We start from the raw sequence: 19,294 nt of genomic DNA on the forward strand, positions 1-19,294 counted from the left end.
GCAAGAGCACGGGTGTAACTTGGAGATATAGGGAAGAATGGGGGGCATTGGCAGCGTAGAGAGGCGGCACGGGTGTAACTGGTAGGATAGGTAGGAAGATGGGGGGAAGTTGGCAGCTAGAGCACGGGTGCGACTGGTAGGATATAGGGGAAGATGGGGGGAAGTTGGCAGCTAGGGCACGGGTGCGAATGGTGGATATAGGGAAGATGGGGGAAGTTGGCAGGCTAGACACGGGTTGTGACTGGAGGATTATAGGGGGAAGATGGGGGAAGTCTAGGCAGCTAGAGCAACGGGTGCGACTGGTAGGATATTAGGGAAGATGGGGGCAATGGGCAGCTGAGCACGGGTGTGACTGGTAGGATATAGGGGAAGATGGGGGAGTGCAGCTAGAGCAGGCTGCGACTTGGTAGGATAGAGGGAAGAATGGGGAGTTGGCAGCGGGACACGGCTGTTGACTGGTATAGGTGATAGGAATATAGGGGAAGATGGGGAAGTTGACAGCTAGAGCACGGCTTGTACTGTAGGATAATAGGGAAATGGGGGGTCAGTTGCACTAGAGCACGGTGCGACTGGTAGGATAGAGGAAGATGGGGGAAGTTGGCAGCTAGAGCACGGGTGCGACTGGTAGGATATAGGGGAAGCTGGGGGGCAGTTGGCAGCTAGAGCACGGGTGTAACTGGTAGGAATATAGGGGAAGAATGGGGAAGTATGGAAGCTAGAGCAATGGGTGCGACTAGGTAGCGATATTAGGGGAAGATGGGGAAGTTTGGCAGCTAGAGCACGGGGTGCGGACTGGTAGGATATAGGGGAAGATGGGGGGCAGTTGGCAGCTAGAGCACGGGTGTAACTGGTAGGATATAGGGGAAGATGGGGGGAAGTTGGCAGCTAGAGCACGGGTGCGACTGGTAGGATATAGGGGAAGATGGGGGGCAGTTGGCAGCTAGAGCACAGGTTGATAATTAGTAGGATTTATAGGGGAAGATGGGGGGCATTGGCGCTAGAGCCGGCGTTGTAACTGGTAGGATAGAGGGGAAGATGGGGGGAAGGTTGGCAGCTAGAGCACGGGTGTAACTGGTAGGATATAGGGGAAGATGGGGGGAAGTTGGCAGCTAGAGCACGGTGTAACTGGTAGGATATAGGGGAGTGGGGGAAGTTGGCAGCTAGAGCACGGGTGCGACTGGTAGGATATAGGGGAAGATGGGGGGAAGTTGGCAGCTAGAGCACGGGTGTAACTGGTAGGATATAGGGGAAGATGGGGGGCAGTTGGCAGCTAGAGCACGGGTGCGACTGGTAGGATAGAGGGGAAGTTGGGGGGCAGTTGGCAGCTAGAGCACAGGTGTGACTGGCAGAATATAGGGGAAGTTGGGGGGCAGTTGGCAGCTAGAGCACAGGTGTGACTGGCAGAATATAGGGGAAGTTGGGGGGCAGTTGGCAGCTAGAGCACAGGTGTGACTGGCAGGATATAGGGGAAGCTGGGGGGCAAGTTGGCAGCTAGAGCACGGGTGTGACTGGCAGAATATAGGGAAGATGGCGGGGCAGTTGGCAGCTAGAGCACAGGTGTGACTGGCAGGATATAGGGGAAGCTGGGGGGCAGTTGGCAGCTAGAGCACGGGTGTGACTGGCAGAATATAGGGGAAGTTGGGGGGCAGTTGGCAGCTAGAGCACAGGTGTGGATGGCAGGATATAGGGAAGCTTGGGGGGCAGTTGGCAGCTAGAGCACGGGTGTGACTGGCAGAATATAGGGGAAGTTGGGGGGCAGTGGCAGCTAGAGCACAGGTGTGACTGGCAGAATATAGGGGAAGTTGGGGGGCAGTTGGCAGCTAGAGCACGGGTGTGACTGGCAGAATATAGGGGAAGTTGGGGCGGAGTTGGCAGCTAGAGCACAGGTGTGACTGGCAGGATATAGGGGAAGCTGGGGGCAGTTGGCAGCTAGAGCACGGGTGTGACTGGCAGAATATAGGGGAAGTTGGGGGGCAGTTGGCAGCTAGAGCACAGGTGTGACTGGCAGGATATAGGGGAAGTGGGGGGGCAGTTGGCAGCTAGAGCACAGGTGTTTGACTGGCAGAATATAGGGAAGTTGGGGGCAGTTGGCAGCTAGAGCACAGGTGTGACTGGCAGAATATAGGGGAATTGGGGCAGTGGGCAGCTAGAAGCACAGGTGTGACTGGCAGAATATAGGGGAAGTTGGGGGGCAGTTGGCAGCTAGAGCACAGGTGTGACTGGCAGAATATAGGGGAAGTTGGGGGGCAGTTGGCAGCTAGAGCACAGGTGTGACTGGCAGGATATAGGGGAAGCTGGGGGGCAGTTGGCAGCTAGAGCACAGGTGTGACTGGCAGAATATAGGGGAGGTTGGGGGGCAGTTGGCAGCTAGAGCACAAATAGTGGGGCAGTATGATCCCATTGTCAGACTGTCCCTGTTCCCAGACCTTCTTGTTGGCAATAAATAATCTCTCCACATCCTCTCGGAGACGGTGCAGCTGCTGCAGCAAATCCTCGGGGGCCCCCTTCTTGCCTAAAGGAAACATAATGGTTAGTAAGGAGAAACATTGGCCATTCACTAATACCCCAGCGAACTGCCCCTTTATCTGTTTAGGTGTAAATTCCTAGAAACCCCCATGTGTATACTGCAGCCCGTAGTGCTTTCTAAGTGACGCTGCATGAATTGCAATCCCCCATCAACTGCTCACTCACATAAAGACTCTTCTATAAGAGGGGGTACCCCACCATAGTAATGGTAGTACTGCTAGCAGGAGGGGGGCCATACAGTTGGGGTAACAGTAGCAGGAGGGGGGCCATACAGTTGGGGTAACAGTAGCAGGAGGGGGCCATTTACAGTTGGGGTAACAGTAGTAGGAAGGGGGCCATACAGTGGGGTACAGGTAGTAGGAAGGGGGCCATACAGTTGGGGTAACAGTAGCAGGAGGGGGGCCATACAGTTGGGGTAACAGTAGCAGGAGGGGGCCATACGTTGGGGTAACAGTAGCAGAGGGGGCCAGTACAGTTGGGGTAACAGTTAGAGGAGGGGGGCCATACAAGTTGGGGTAACAGTAGCAGTAAGGGGGCCATACAGTTGGGGTAACAGTAGCAGAAGGGGGCCATACAGTTGGGGTAACAGTGCAGGAAGGGGGCCATAACAGTTGGGGTAGCAGTAGTAGGAAGGGGCCATACAGTTGGGGTAGCAGTAGCAGGAGGGGGGCCTCAGTTGGGGTGGTAACAGTAGCAGGAGGGGGGCCATACAGTTGGGGTAACAGTAGCAGGAGGGGGGCCATACAGTTGGGGTAACAGTAGTAGGAGGGGGCATTACAGTTGGGTAACAGTAGCAGGAGGGGGCATACAGTTGGGGTAACAGTAGAAGGGGGCCATACAGTTGGGGTAACAGTAGTAAGGAGGGGCCATACAGTTGGGTAAACAGTAGTAGGAGGAGGGCCATACAGTTGGGGTAACAGTAGCAGGAAGGGGGCCATACAGTTGGGGTAACAGTAGCAGGAAGGGGGCCATACAGTTGGGGTAACAGTAAGCAGGAGGGGGGCCATACAGTTGGGCGTAACAGTAGCAGGAGGGGGGCCATACAGTTGGGGTAACAGTAGTAGGAGGGGGCCTTACAGTTGGGGTAGCAGTAGTAGGAAGGGGGCCATACAGTTGGGGTAGCAGTAGCAGGAAGGGGGCCATACAGTTGGGTAACAGTAGTAGGAGGGGGGGCATACAGTTGGGGTAACAGTAGCAGGAAGGGGGCCATACAGTTGGGGTAGCAGTAGTAGGAAGGGCCATTACAGTTGGGGTAGCAGTAGCAGGGAAGGGGGCCATACAGTTGGGGTAACAGTAGTAAGGGGGGGGCCATACAGTTGGGGTAACAGTAGCAGGAGAAGGGGGCCATACAGTTGGGTAGCAGTAGCAGGAAGGGGGCCATACCAGTTGGGTAACAGTAGGTAGAAGGGGGCCATACAGTTGGGGTAACAGTAAGACAGGGAGGGGGGCCATACAGTTGGGGTAGCAGTAGCAGGAAGGGGGCCATACAGTTGGGGTAACAGTAGTAGAAGGGGGGCCATACAGTTGGGGTAACAGTGAGCAGTAAGGGGCCATACAGTTGGGGTAACAGTAGCAGGAAGGGGGCCATACAGTTGGGGTAACAGTAGCAGGAAGGGGGCCATACAGTTGGGGTAGCAGTAGTTAGAAGGGGGCCATACAGTTGGGGTAGCAGTAGCAGGAGGGGGGCCATACAGTTGGGGTAACAGTAGCAGGAGGGGGGCCATACAGTTGGGGGTACAGTAGCAGGAGGGGGGCCATACAGTTGGGGTAACAGTAGTAGGAGGGGGGCCATACAGTTGGGGGCGGGTACGTAGCAAGGAGGGGGGCCATTACAGTTGGGGTAACAGTAGTAGGAAGGGGGCCATACAGTTGGGGTAACAGTAGTAGGAGGGGGGCCATACAGTTGGGGTAACAGTAGTAGGAGGAGCGGCCATACAGTTGGGGTAACAGTAGCAGGAAGGGGGCCATACAGTTGTGAGGGTAACAGTAGCAGGAAGGGGGCCATACAGTTGGAGGTAACAGTAGCAGGGAGGGGGGCCATACAGTTGGGGTAGCAGTAGCAGGAAGGGGGCCATACAGTGGGGTAAACAGTAGTAGGGAGGGGGCCATACAGTTGGGGTAGCAGTAGTAGGAAGGGGGCCATACAGTTGGGGTAGCAGTAGCAGGAAGGGGGCCATACAGTTGGGGTAACAGTAGTAGGAGGGGGCCATACAGTTGGGGTAACAGTAGTAGGAAAGGGGGGCCATACAGTTGGGGTAACAGTAGCAGGAAGGGGGCCATACAGTTGGGGGAGGTAACAGTAGTAGTAGGGGGGCCATACAGTTGGGGTAGCAGTAGTAGGAAGGGGGCCATACAGTGGGGGTAGCAGTAGTAGAAAGGGGGCCATACAGTTGGGGTAACAGTAGCAGGAGGGGGGCCATACAGTTGGGGTAACAGTAGCAGGAAGGGGGCCATACAGTTGGGGTAACAGTAGCAGGAGGGGGGGCAAACAGTTGGGGTAGCAGTAGCAGGAAGGGTCCATACAGTTGGGGTAACAGTAGCAGGAAGGGGCCATACAGTTGGGGTAACAGTAGCAGGAAGGGGGCCATACAGTTGGGGTAACAGTAGCAGGAAGGGGGCCATACAGTTGGGGTAACAGTAGCAGGAGGGGGCCATACAGTATGGGTAACAGTAGCAGGAAGGGGGGCCATACAGTTGGGGTAACAGTAGCAGGAAGGGGGCCCTACAGTTGGGGGTAACAGTAGCAGGAAGGGGGCCATACAGTTGGGGTAACAGTAGTAGGAGGGGGGCCATACAGTTGGGGTAACAGTAGCAGGAGGGGGGCCATACAGTTGGGGTAACAGTAGTAGAAGGGGGGCCATACAGTTGGGGTACAGTAGTAGGAAGGGGGGCCATACAGTTGGTGGTAACAGTAGTAGAAGGGGGGCCATACAGTTGGGGTAACAGTAGTAGGAGGGGGGCCATACAGTTGGGGTAACAGTAGTAGAAGGGGGGCCATACAGTTGGGGTAACAGTAGCAGGAGGGGGCCATACAGTTGGGGTAACAGTAGTAGGAAGGGGGCCATACAGTTGGGGTAACAGTAAGTAGGAGGGGGGCCATACAGTTGGGGTCAACAGTAGCAGGGGGGGCCATACAGTTGGGGTAACAGTAGCAGGAGGGGGGCCATACAGTTGGGGTAACAGTAGCAGGAGGGGGGGCCATACAGTTGGGGTAACAGTAGTAGGAGGGGGGCCATACAGTTGGGGTAACAGTAGTAGGAGGGGCCATACAGTTGGGGTAACAGTAGCAGGAGGGGGCCATACAGTTGGGGTAACAGTAGCAGAAGGGGCCATACAGTTGGGGTAACAGTAGCAGGAAGGGGGCCATACAGTTGGGGTAACAGTAGTAGGAGGGGGGCCATACAGTTGGGGTAACAGTAGCAGGAGGGGGGCCATACAGTTGGGGTAACAGTAGCAGGAGGGGGCCATACAGTTGGGGTAATAGTAGTAGGAGGGGGGCCATACAGTTGGGGAACAGTAGTAGGAGGGGGCCATACAGTTGGGGTAACAGTAGCAGGAGGGGGGCCATACAGTTGGGGGTAACAGTAGCAGGAAGGGGGCCATACAGTGGGTAACAGTAGCAGGAAGGGGGCCATACAGTTTGGGGTAACAGTAGTAGGAGGGGGGCCATACAGTTGGGGTAACAGTAGTAGGAGGGGGCCATACAAGTTGGGTAACAGTAGCAGGAGGGGGCCATACAGTTGGGGTAACAGTAGCAGGAGGGGAGCCATACAGTTGGGGTAACAGTAAGCAGGAGGGGGCCATACAGTTGGGGTAACAGTAGTAGGAGGGGGGCATACAGTTGGGGTAACAGTAGTAGGAGGGGGGCCCATACAGTTGGAAGGTAACAGTAGCAGGAGGGGGGCCATACAGTTGGGGTAACAGTAGCAGGAAGGGGGCATACAAGTTGGGTAACAGTAGCAGGAGGCCTACATGTTGGGGGTAACGTGTAGGAGGGGTGGCCATACAGTTGGGGTAACAGTAGTAGGAGGGGGCCATGACAGTTGGGGTAACAGTAGCAGGAGGGGGCCATACAGTTGGGGTAACAGTAGCAGGAAGGGGGGCCATACAGTTGGGGTAACAGTAGCAGGAGGGGGGCCATACAGTTGGGGTAACAGTAGCAGGAGGGGGGCCATACAGTTGGGGTAACAGTAGCAGGAGGGGGGCCATACAGTTGGGGTAACAGTTAGGAGGGGGGCCATACAGTTGGGGTAACAGTAGCAGGAGAGGGGCCATACAGTTGGGGTAACAGTAGTAGGAAGGGGGGCCATACAGTTGGGGTAACAGTAGTAGGAGGGGGGCCATACAGTTGGGGTAACAGTAGCAGGAAGGGGGCCATACAGTTGGGGTAACAGTAGTAGGAGGGGGCCATACAGTTGGGGTAACAGTAGTAGGAGGGGGCCATACAGTTGGGGTAACAGTAGTAGGAGGGGGGCCATACAGTTGGGGTAACAGTAGTAGGAGGGGGGCCATACAGTTGGGGTAACAGTAGCAGGAGGGGGGCCATACAGTTGGGGTAACAGGGGTAGCCCATAGAGCTCAAGGTGAGACAGCCCCAAACTCTGCACTCACTGATCTGTTCCTCTAGACGTCTCAGCTCCACCTGTAGGGCGCAGACTTGCAGCTCCAGCCCCTCGTGCCTGTCAGGGAGTTGCCCCAGGGCCCTCAGCATGTGTTTGGCCTCCGACTGCTTCTTCTCATCGCTCACTGCAAGGCCTGACTTCTGCCAAGATACTAATGGGTTAATGGGGCACATCTCTGCCCTCCCCCAACGGGCAGCCCAGCCTGTGTCACTGACTGTCTGTATCTATCATTGTCTGTCCGTAGTATCTGGCCACCTACCTACCCTGTTTCCCTGAAAATAGCACATCCCCCGAAAGTAAGGCACCCTCTGATTTTTCACCCCCCTCGGAAAATAAATCACCCCCCGAAAATAGGACACCCACCTAGGGCGATAAATCTCACCCAAACGATGGAATAAATGTGCACTGGATTCTTCTTCATGGAAAAATAAGATATCCCCTGAAAATAAGACCTAGTGCATATCCGTGGTATGTATCTATCTATGTCTATCCGTGGTATGTATCTATCTATGTCTATCCGTGGTATCTATCTCTCTATGTCTATCCGTGGTATCTATCTCTCTATGTCTATCCGTGGTATGTATCTATCTATGTCTATCCGTGGTATCTATCTCTCTATGTCTATCTGTGGTATCTATCTCTCTATGTCTATCCGTGGTATCTATCTCTCTATGTCTATCCGTGGTATCTATCTCTCTATGTCTATCCGTGGTATGTATCTATCTATGTCTATCCGTGGTATCTATCTCTCTATGTCTATCCGTGGTATGTATCTCTCTATGTCTATCCGTGGTATCTATCTCTCTATGTCTATCCGTGGTATGTATCTATCTATGTCTATCCGTGGTATCTATCTCTCTATGTCTATCCGTGGTATGTATCTATCTATGTCTATCCGTGGTATGTATCTATCTATGTCTATCCGTGGTATCTATCTCTCTATGTCTATCTGTGGTATCTATCTCTCTATGTCTATCCATGGTATCTATCTCTCTATGTCTATCCGTGGTATGTATCTCTCTATGTCTATCCGTGGTATCTATCTCTCTATGTCTATCCGTGGTATCTATCTCTCTATGTCTATCCGTGGTATCTATCTCTCTATGTCTATCCGTGGTATCTATCTCTCTATGTCTATCCGTGGTATGTATCTATCTATGTCTATCCGTGGTATCTATCTCTCTATGTCTATCCGTGGTATCTATCTCTCTATGTCTATCCATGGTATCTATCTCTCTATGTCTATCCGTGGTATCTATCTCTCTATGTCTATCCGTGGTATCTATCTCTCTATGTCTATCCGTGGTATGTATCTATCTATGTCTATCCGTGGTATCTATCTCTCTATGTCTATCTGTGGTATCTATCTCTCTATGTCTATCCGTGTACTATCTCTCTATGTCTATCCGTGCTATCTATCTCTCTTATGTCTATCCGTGGTATCTATCTCTCTTGTTATCCGTGGTATCTATCTCTCTATGTCTATCCGTGGTATGTATCTATCTATGTCTATCCGTGGTATCTATCTCTCTATGTCTATCCGTGGTATCTATCTCTCTATGTCTATCCGTGGTATCTATCTCTCTATGTCTATCCGTGGTATCTATCTCTCTATGTCTATCCGTGCTATCTATCTCTCTATGTCTATCCGTGGTATCTATCTATCTATCTATCTATCTATTTCTATCCGTGGTATCTATCTATTTATGTCTATCTATCTATCTCTATGGAATTGGATTCCTACATAAAATGATGAATTTGGTGGCATGGTGGGGAGACTCCTGAACAGAAGAGCTTACAATTAGTTGGGAGAGAGGTTGGCCTAATGAGTGGCACTTACATGATCAGTCACAGATTCATGGAAGGATCCCCAAGTCAGAAGGTCTGAGGACTCAGGGTAGGACATCAGCCTGTTGGACACAGCTTCCTAAGGAAAGAGAGGGGATCCATAAAGTCCAACCCCGTGGGGGATTTAATGGGCAGTATTTGCCACCTTGGCATTACCAGTTTATCTGCCATGATGGGGATGTTCCGACTCCGCCCTTCCAGGTCTTGCAGTCGCTGCTCAATGTCATTAATGTTGATCTGCCAGACACAAGTAATCATCATGGGCACATTGTAGCCAATAACAAATGATGTCAGTAGGAGGTTCTCTAGGTAATGATGTCAGTAGGACGTTCTCTAAGTAATGATGTCAGTAGGACGTTCTGTAAGTAATGATGTCAGTAGGAAGCTCTCTAAGTAATGATGTCAGTAGGAAGTTCTCTAAGTAATGATGTCAGTAGGAAGCTCTCTAAGTAATGATGTCAGTAGGAAGTTCTCTAGGTAATGATGTCATTAGGAAGTTCTCTAGGTAATGATGTCAGTAGGAAGTTCTCTAGGTAATGATGTCAGTAGGAAGTTCTCTAGGTAATGATGTCATAGGAAGTTCTCTAGGTAATGATTATAGGAAGTTCTCTAGGTAATGATGTCAGTAGGAAGTTCTCTAAGTAATGATGTCAGTAGGAAGTTCTCTAAGTAATGATGTCAGTAGGAAGTTCTCTAGGTAATGATGTCATTAGGAAGTTCTCTAGGTAATGATGTCAGTAGGAAGTTCTCTAAGTAATGATGTCAGTAGGAAGTTCTCTAGGTAATGATGTCAGTTGGAAGTTCTCTAAGTAATGATGTCAGTAGGAAGTTCTCTAAGTAATGATGTCAGTAGGAAGTTCTCTAGGTAATGATGTCATTAGGAAGTTCTCTAGGTAATGATGTCAGTTGGAAGTTCTCTAAGTAATGATGTCAGTAGGAAGTTCTCTAGGTAATGATGTCAGTTGGAAGTTCTCTAAGTAATGATGTCAGTAGGAAGCTCTCTAAGTAATGATGTCAGTAGGAAGTTCTCTAGGTAATGATGTCATTAGGAAGTTCTCTAGGTAATGATGTCAGTTGGAAGTTCTCTAAGTAATGATGTCAGTAGGAAGTTCTCTAAGTAATGATGTCAGTAGGAAGTTCTCTAGGTAATGATGTCATTAGGAAGTTCTCTAGGTAATGATGTCAGTAGGAAGTTCTCTAAGTAATGATGTCAGTAGGAAGTTCTCTAAGTAATGATGTCAGTAGGAAGTTCTCTAGGTAATGATGTCATTAGGAAGTTCTCTAGGTAATGATGTCAGTAGGAAGTTCTCTAAGTAATGATGTCAGTAGGAAGTTCTCTAAGTAATGATGTCAGTAGGAGGGTCTCTAAGTAATGATGTCAGTAGGACGTTCTCTAGTTAATGATGTCAGTAGGACGTTCTCTAAGTAATGATGTCAGTAGGATGTTCTCTAAGTAATGATGTCAGGACACACATAGGACACAATAATGTCCAAATGCTCGCTAATGATAAGGTTCTGAGCTGTAACCAGGAGATATGATGCATCACTACACTATGGGGCCACTTTGGCCTGGCATTGCTTTCCCCAGGGAGTCTCATATACTGATGGCCCATTTCCCCCTACTGAGGATGATGTAGGATCAGGTTCTGACTCTTGAAACAAGTCTTGGAAGTAGGACTTCTAACCACTCTCCTGCGCACATGCCTGACGGGGGCACTGAGGAAGGGAGAAGATCATCGCTCTTGTGCTTACAGGAGCACCGGCCCGGGGTATCATTTGGTAACATTGGGCACCCCCCAGTGATTAACCCTTTCATTCTTCTGTAATATATACTGTAACATTGCTGAGAATTCTATTTGCATCAGGATGGCTTCAGTGAAACCCGCCTAACTGCCAGCTGATCCAGAGGAGAGAGGAAACCCCCAGCTCAAGCCTCTCCAGCTTGTCTCACAGAGCTAACAATCTACTTCACCAGTGCCTAGGAACCTACCTGTGCCACAAAGCCTTTCAAGGCCCCAAGGTTGTCCTGTAAACGTGCGGTGGTCTCTTTAAGGCTGTTGAAGGTGCTGAGCAGTTCCTGGAAGGTGCTCATGGCCTGATGGGAAAGAGACATTAGAGGCAATGGGTGCCATGCAATCATGGGGAGGGTATAAAGTTGCCCCAGGGCACCCATTGGAGCTGCCGTTAGAGCCCAGCAGTTGGCAGATAAATGTTAACAGGGAATGTCCCATAATGCTTAGAGGGTGATGTCACACAGAGAGATCTTGTTGCTGGGTCAGAACCTCCCACAATAAAGTCAAGCACTGGGAGATACCAGGGGGCAACTACCAATCCCAGGCAGGTGTTGTCAGCAACATGGGCAAGGAGCCCAAAAACATAGGTTCCTGGGGCTCATCCACTCACCGCACTAGGTCTGGCTCAGACCACTGGAAGTTCCCATAATTCAGTGGGATTAGGGAGCCAATACCACATAGCACAGAAGCCACACCAATGGAACTTACCCCTTACACCGCTGGAGGTAGCTATTGGCAGGACTGGTTGCCACCAGTGACAATGCCACTTGGGCTCTGGTCTGACATTTTTGGGGACACAGTTATAAGATTTGCCACTTTGGGGGGCACAAAGGCATTGGGATATTATAAGGTAAAGGAAGCTGAGTGTTACTGGATTGCCCTCACCCCGTGCCCATTGATGGTTCCTTTATGACGCGGGTGTTGGGCTATGACTATTAGGATAGGATCGTTCCTACATAGCCGCAATCACAGTCCATTCAATAGAGAATTATTACATAGGCTGAAAGCAGGGAAAGAAAGGTCCTCATGTACCTACGGGCTCTGCCAATAGGTTCCGGGTTCCGATAGGGTTCCGGGCCTTTGTGGATACACGGAACCACATCTCAGGAGACCTTACCTTGTGGACACCATCTTCATTCATCTCCACTTTCTTCCTAAGCTGGATCAGTTGCCACATCTCCTGAACTGGCTGCTTCTCCTGCTGGCTGCGCTGAAGTAGACTGTCAGACGTGGGCAAGGAGTCCAGATGTTCTAGTCTGGCCTCCATTTTGGCCATCTTGTCCTGCAGCTGGTGGAACAGGGAGGTTGGCCTCACATCTTTTGTGGCCAAGTCTCCACTTACAGGAACTGGCTGTATGAAGTCTCTCTCCTCTTGGGACAGAGTTTTCCTCTTGTCTCCCAGTTGCAGGTGATCCAGCAGCCCATGTAGCAGTGAGTGGAGGGCATTGAAATTTACTGCCCCAAGCTCAGGAGACCCTATGGCCAAATTAACCAACTCCCTGAAGGTCAATGAGCCAGACATTATAAGGGACCCCAGGAGACCTGTGGGGAGACAAAACATTACTCCATGGGATCTGAGGAGGAAAGATTCTGGGTGAAGCCCCCCTGCTCAACCCTATGTCCCAGTACAGAAGCCCCCCTGCTCAACCCTATGTCCCAGTACAGAAGCCCCCTGCTCAACCCTATGTCCCAGTACAGAAGCCCCCCTGCTCAACCCTATGTCCCAGTACAGAAGCCCCCCTGCTCAACCCTATGTCCCAGTAACAGAAGCCCCCCCCCCTGCTCAACCCTATGTCCCAGTACAGAAGCCCCCCTGCTCAACCCTATGTCCCAGTACAGAAGCCCCCTGCTCAACCCTATGTCCCAGTACAGAAGCCCCCCTGCTCAACCCTATGTCCCAGTACAGAAGCCCCCCTGCTCAACCCTATGTCCCAGTACAGAAGCCCCCCTGCTCAACCCTATGTCCCAGTACAGAAGCCCCCCTGCTCAACCCTATGTCCCAGTACAGAAGCCCCCCTGCTCAACCCTATGTCCCAGTACAGAAGCCCCCCTGCTCAACCCTATGTCCCAGTACAGAAGCCCCCCCTGCTCAACCCTATGTCCCAGTACAGAAGCCCCCTGCTCAACCCTATGTCCAGTACAGAAGCCCCCCTGCTCAACCCTATGTCCCAGTACAGAAGCCCCCCTGCTCAACCCTATGTCCCAGTACAGAAGCCCCCCTGCTCAACCCTATGTCCCAGTACAGAAGCCCCCCTGCTCAACCCTATGTCCCAGTACAGAAGCCCCCCTGCTCAACCCTATGTCCCAGTACAGAAGCCCCCTGCTCAACCCTATGTCCCAGTACAGAAGCCCCCCTGCTCAACCCTATGTCCCAGTACAGAAGCCCCCCTGCATTCCCAGCACTTTACCTGTAGGAAAGGCAGCCTGCCCACTCACTCCCAGAGAGTAGGAAGTGCAAGCTCTTCAGCCAAGAGTTGCTCTGCATGAGTTTCCCTCTCCCTAGCAACACTCCCTTCTGTGCCTCAGGCCTGTGTTAGTGCCTGTGCCCGGTTGCTAGGAGACAAAGGCACGCCTGGTAATAGTGGGCGGCCAGTTCACTAGTGTTTGTGTCCCGGTTGCTGCCTCTGCTGCTAATTTAACCCCTTTAATGCCGCACGTTGCACAGAGCAGCGACTGCACCAACTCCCTTAGGGGGAATTAACCCTGACTTGTCATCCAGCTCTTATATGAGCAGCTAGTCCGGAACTATAACTCCCAGCATCCCAAGTGACGTGTATCTGGCTATTCCTGAACTATAACTCCCAGCATCCCAAGTGACGTGTATCTGGCTATTCCTGAACTATAACTCCCAGCATCCCAAGTGACGTGTATCTAGCTATTCCTGAACTATAACTCCCAGCATCCCAAGTGACGTGTATCTGGCTATTCCTGAACTATAACTCCCAGCATCCCAAGTGACTTGCCTCTCTGGCTATTCCTGAACTATAACTCCCAGAATCCCAAGTGACGTGTATCTGGCTATTCCTGAACTATAACTCCCAGCATCCCAAGTGACGTGTATCTAGCTATTCCTGAACTATAACTCCCAGCATCCCAAGTGACGTGTATCTGGCTATTCCTGAACTATAACTCCCAGCATCCCAAGTGACGTGTATCTGGCTATTCCTGAACTATAACTCCCAGCATCCCAAGTGACGTGTATCTGGCTATTCCTGAACTATAACTCCCAGCATCCCAAGTGACGTGTATCTGGCTATTCCTGAACTATAACTCCCAGCATCCCAAGTGATGTGTATCTGGCTATTACTGAACTATAACTCCCAGCATCCCAAGTGACGTGTATCTGGCTATTCCTGAACTATAACTCCCAGCATCCCAAGTGACGTGTATCTGGCTATCACTGAACTATAACTCCCAGCATCCCAAGTGACTTGCCTCTCTGGCTATTCCTGAACTATAACTCCCAGAATCCCAAGTGACGTGTATCTGGCTACTCCTGAACTATAACTCCCAGCATCCCAAGTGACGTGTATCTGGCTACTCCTGAACTATAACTCCCAGAATCCCAAGTGACGTGTATCTGGCTATTCCTGAACTATAACTCCCAGCATCCCAAGTGACGTGTATCTGGCTATTCCTGAACTATAACTCCAGCAATCCCAAGTGACGTGTATCTGGCTATCACTGAACTATAACTCCCAGCATCCCAAGTGACTTGCCTCTCTGGCTATTCCTGAAACTATAACTCCCAGAATCCCAAGTGACGTGTATCTGGCTACTCCTGAACTATAACTCCCAGCATCCCAAGTGACGTGTATCTGGCTATCCTGAACTATAACTCCCAGAATCCCAAGTGACGTGTATCTGGCTATTCCTGACTATAACTCCCAGCATCCCAAGTGACGTGTATCTGGCTACTCCTGAACTATAAACTCCCAGAATCCCAAGTGACGTGTATCTGGCTATTCCTGAACTATAACTCCCAGCATCCCAAGTGACGTGTATCTGGCTACTCCTGAACTATAACTCCCAGTATCCCAAGTGACTTGTATCTGGCTATTCCTGAACTATAACTCCCAGAATCCCAAGTGACGTGTATCTGGCTACTCCTGAACTATAACTCCCAGAATCCCAAGTGACGTGTATCTGGCTATTCCTGAACTATAACTCCCAGCATCCCAAGTGACGTGTATCTGGCTACTCCTGAACTATAACTCCCAGCATCCCAAGTGACGTGTATCTGGCTACTCCTGAACTATAACTCCCAGAATCCCAAGTGACATGTGTATCTGGCTATTCCTGAACTATAACTCCCAGCATCCCAAGTGACATGTATCTGGCTATTCCTGAACTATAACTCCCAGCATCCCAAGTGACGTGTATCTGGCTACTCCTGAACTATAACTCCCAGAATCCCAAGTGACTTGCCTCTCTGGCTATTCCTGAACTATAACTCCCAGCATCCCAAGTGACGTGTATCTAGCTATTCCTGAACTATAACTCCCAGCATCCCAAGTGACGTGTATCTGGCTACTCCTGAACTATAACTCCCAGCATCCCAAGTGACTTGTATCTGGCTATTCCTGAACTATAACTCCCAGCATCCCAAGTGACGTGTATCTGGCTATTCCTGAACTATAACTCCCAGCATCCCAAGTGACTTGCCTCTCTGGCTATTCCTGAACTATAACTCCCAGCATCCCAAGTGACATGTATCTGGCTATTCCTGAACTATAACTCCCAGCATCCCAAGTGACGTGTATCTAGCTATTCCTGAACTATAACTCCCAGCATCCCAAGTGACGTGTATCTGGCTACTCCTGAACTATAACTCCCAGCATCCCAAGTGACTTGTATCTGGCTATTCCTGAACTATAACTCCCAGCATCCCAAGTGACGTGTATCTGGCTACTCCTGAACTATAACTCCCAGCATCCCAAGTGACTTGCCTCTCTGGCTATTCCTGAACTATAACTCCCAGCATCCCAAGTGACGTGTATCTGGCTATTCCTGAACTATAACTCCCAGCATCCCAAGTGACGTGTATCTGGCTATTACTGAACTATAACTCCCAGCATCCCAAGTGACTTCCCTCTCTGGCTACTCCTGAGCTATAACTCCCAGCATCCCAAGTGACTTGTATCTGGCTATTCCTGAACTATAACTCCCAGCATCCCAAGTGACTTCCCTCTCTGGCTATTCCTGAACTATAACTCCCAGCATCCCAAGTGACTTGTATCTGGCTATTCCTGAACTATAACTCCCAGCATCCCAAGTGATGTGTATCTGGCTATTCCTGAACTTAAACTCCCAGCATCCCAAGTGACGTGTATCTGCTATTCCTGAACTATAACTCCCAGCATCCAAGTGACGTGTATCTGGCTATTCCTGAACTATAAATCCCAGCATCCCAAGTGACGTGTATCTGGCTATTCCTGACACTATAACTCCCAGCATCCCAAGTGACTTCCCTCTCTGGCTATTCCTGAACTATAACTCCCAGCATCCCAAGTGACTTGTATCTGGCTATTCCTGAACTATAACTCCCAGCATCCCAAGTGACGTGTATCTGGCTATTCCTGAACTATAACTCCCAGCATCCCAAGTGACGTGTATCTGGCTATTCCTGAACTATAAATCCCAGCATCCCAAGTGACGTGTATCTGGCTATTACTGAACTATAACTCCCAGCATCCCAAGTGACTTGCCTCTCTGGCTACTCCTGAGCTATAACTCCCAGCATCCCAAGGGACTTGCCTCTCTGGCTACTCCTGAACTATAACTCCCAGCATCCCAAGTGACGTGTATCTGGCTATACTGAACTATAACTCCCAGCATCCCAAGTGACGTGTATCTGGCTATTCCTGACTATAACTCCCAGCATCCCAAGTGACGTGTATCTGGCTATTCCTGAACTATAACTCCCAGCATCCCAAGTGACGTGTATCTGGCTATTCCTGAACTATAACTCCCAGCATCCCAAGTGACGTGTATCTGGCTATTCCTGAACTATAACTCCCAGCATCCCAAGTGACTTGTATCTGGCTATTCCTGAACTATAACTCCCAGCATCCCAAGTGACTTGTATCTGGCTATTCCTGAACTATAACTCCCAGCATCCCAAGTGACGTGTATCTGGCTATTACTGAACTATAACTCCCAGCATCCCAAGTGACTTGCCTCTCTGCTTGCCTTCAACATTTATTTATACAGTGCCAACATATTCCGTAGCGCTGTACAACTCGAGGGCTGTAGCATACAGATATTACTAGCGGGTAGGGGGGCTAATGGGGCCCCAATATCACTCTATCATGCACCTCACCAGCAATGTGCCTTTAACTTTCCTATGAAACCTCGCTAGCAACCCTCCCAGTCACCCCATTTCCTACTGTCAGGGGAACCCCCCGCGCCTGACGCCCAGGGTAATTTTTCATGGGGGAGGAATAATGCCCCGGGGCTGTTGTGCAAATGGCACAAAATAACTGCACAAATGAGCAGGGGGGGGGGGGGGGTGCACAATCTTTATTCAGCCACAGGGGCAAAAACTCACTTACAAACCACATCTCCCCCCCAATACCCCACAATGCCCTACAATACCCCACAGTGCCCCCCAATACCCCACAATGCCCTACAATACCCCACAGTGCCCCCCAATACCCCACAATGCCCTACAATACCCCACAATGCCCTACAATACCCCACAGTGCCCCCCAATACCCCACAATGCCCTACAATACCCCACAATGCCCTACAATAACCCACAGTACCCCCCAATACCCCACAATGCCCTACAATACCCCACAGTGCCCCCCAATACCCCACAATGCCCTACAATACCCCACAATGCCCCACAATGCCCTACAATACCCCACAGTACCCCCAATACCCCACAGTGCCCCCCAATGCCCCCATAATGGCCCACAGTGCCCCCCAATGCATTACAGTCTAAAGGGGTTTAAATGAGCTGTTAGTGGAGCAGTCAGTACAGTTGTCAGACAATTTGCAACTGGTCTTTTTGTTGTTTTTTTAATTATTTGGAATTGTTGTTCCGTAGCCCTTGACCTTTAACCTTTTATCTGGTTACTAGGGAATAAATACAGTAACAACCAGTTTGGATATTAACATTTAAGATGAATAGGAAAGGCCTGAAGGTCTCTCAGTCACTCTGATCTTGGTTTCTGGGTTTACCCCCCTATCCCTAGGGGCAGTTATAGCAGCAAGGGGAGGGGCAACCCAACTGAACCCCTGTGGGATGGAACCCCGACTGTGAGCCTGACCCCCAACATCACTGCCCAACCTCACTAATGCCCTTGTGGCTGAATAGGAGCAACTCCCAGCAACACTGTTCCACCATCTAGTGGGAACCTTCCCAGAAGGGCAGGGGCAGTTATAGCAGCAAGGGGAGGGGCAACCCAACTGAACCCCTGTGGGATGGAACCCCGACTGTGAGCCTGACCCCCAACATCACTGCCCAACCTCACTAATGCTCTTGTGGCTGAATGGGAGCAACTCCCAGCAACACTGTTCCACCATCTAGTGGGAACCTTCCCAGAAGGGCAGGGGCAGTTATAGCAGCAAGGGGAGGGGCTCCAGGAGAGTAGGGGCAGTTATAGCAGCAAGGGGAGGGGCTCCAGGAGAGTAGGGGCAGTAATAGCAGCAAGGGGAGGGGCTCCAGGAGAGTAGGGGCAGTAATAGCAGCAAGGGGAGGGGCTCCAGGAGAGTAGGGGCAGTAATAGCAGCAAGGGGAGGGGCTCCAGGAGAGTAGGGGCAGTTATAGCAGCAAGGGGAGGGGCTCCAGGAGAGTAGGGGCAGTTATAGCAGCAAGGGGAGGGGCTCCAGGAGAGTAGGGGCAGTAATAGCAGCAAAGGGAGGGGCTCCAGGAGAGTAGGGGCAGTTATAGCAGCAAGGGGAGGGGCTCCAGGAGAGTAGGGGCAGTTATAGCAGCAAGGGGAGGGGCTCCAGGAGAGTAGGGGCAGTTATAGCAGCAAGGGGAGGGGCTCCAGGAGAGTAGGGGCAGTTATAGCAGCAAGGGGAGGGGCTCCAGGAGAGTAGGGGCAGTTATAGCAGCATGGGTGCCGCCCAGCTGGCATCTGACCAGCCAATCACCCACAGTGCCAGCTTTACAAACGTATTAGCAATATCTGTACATCAGCTATAGTTTCATGGCGGCCCGCCCCCTTCCAACGAGAAGCCCGCCTATTTCCCCGCCCCATTGCATCACCAACCCAAGTATTAGCGATTACAAACCGCACAACTCCTCCCACACTCTGTCACAACATAATAATGGGAGGGGCCTAAGCCGAGCTAGCGGGGGTAAGGGAAGCTGAATGGCATACGGTAACATTAATAACATGATCAGTATAAGAAGGGGCTGTCCGTGAGGAACATGCCCCGCCCCTCCAACAATGACCTGCTAGGGAGCCAGTGCCTGAGCCTGAGCAGGAAGCGGAAGTGGGGTCTGACAGGGAGAGGCGGGGCTTCCCAGAGTGCAACGCGCTGAGTAAA

The 19,294-nt window shown here is 51.1% G+C and overlaps 2 protein-coding genes across 7 annotated transcripts in view; one reads left to right on the forward strand and one right to left on the reverse strand.

The window, feature by feature from the left end:
- Positions 1–13,338, reverse strand: part of c9h16orf96 (chromosome 9 C16orf96 homolog) — a 41,593-nt gene extending 28,255 nt beyond the window's left edge. Inside the window, exons 1-7 of one of the 2 annotated variants that reach the window (XM_031893648.1) lie at positions 13,198–13,338; positions 11,907–12,331; positions 10,987–11,091; positions 9,153–9,233; positions 8,989–9,075; positions 7,138–7,288; positions 2,427–2,512 (exon numbers count right to left, since the gene is read on the reverse strand). In XM_031893648.1, coding sequence (XP_031749508.1) covers positions 2,427–2,512; positions 7,138–7,288; positions 8,989–9,075; positions 9,153–9,233; positions 10,987–11,091; positions 11,907–12,311 — 915 coding nt within the window. In that variant the 5' untranslated portion in view covers positions 12,312–12,331; positions 13,198–13,338. The remainder of the gene's footprint in view (positions 1–2,426; positions 2,513–7,137; positions 7,289–8,988; positions 9,076–9,152; positions 9,234–10,986; positions 11,092–11,906; positions 12,332–13,197) is intronic. The other variant, XM_031893647.1, reaches the window with a different exon arrangement.
- A 5,854-nt stretch (positions 13,339–19,192) lies between these two features.
- Positions 19,193–19,294, forward strand: part of cdip1 (cell death-inducing p53 target 1) — a 10,404-nt gene continuing 10,302 nt past the window's right edge. For 3 of the 5 annotated variants that reach the window (XM_031892702.1, XM_031892704.1, XM_031892705.1), the window contains exon 1: positions 19,202–19,294. This exon is cut by the window's right edge. The gene's annotated coding sequence lies outside the window, so the exon portion shown is untranslated. The other 2 variants (XM_031892706.1, XM_031892703.1) reach the window with 2 other exon arrangements.

Source organism: Xenopus tropicalis, chromosome 9, assembly GCF_000004195.4.
Source record: "Xenopus tropicalis strain Nigerian chromosome 9, UCB_Xtro_10.0, whole genome shotgun sequence".
NCBI lineage: Eukaryota > Metazoa > Chordata > Amphibia > Anura > Pipidae > Xenopus > Xenopus tropicalis.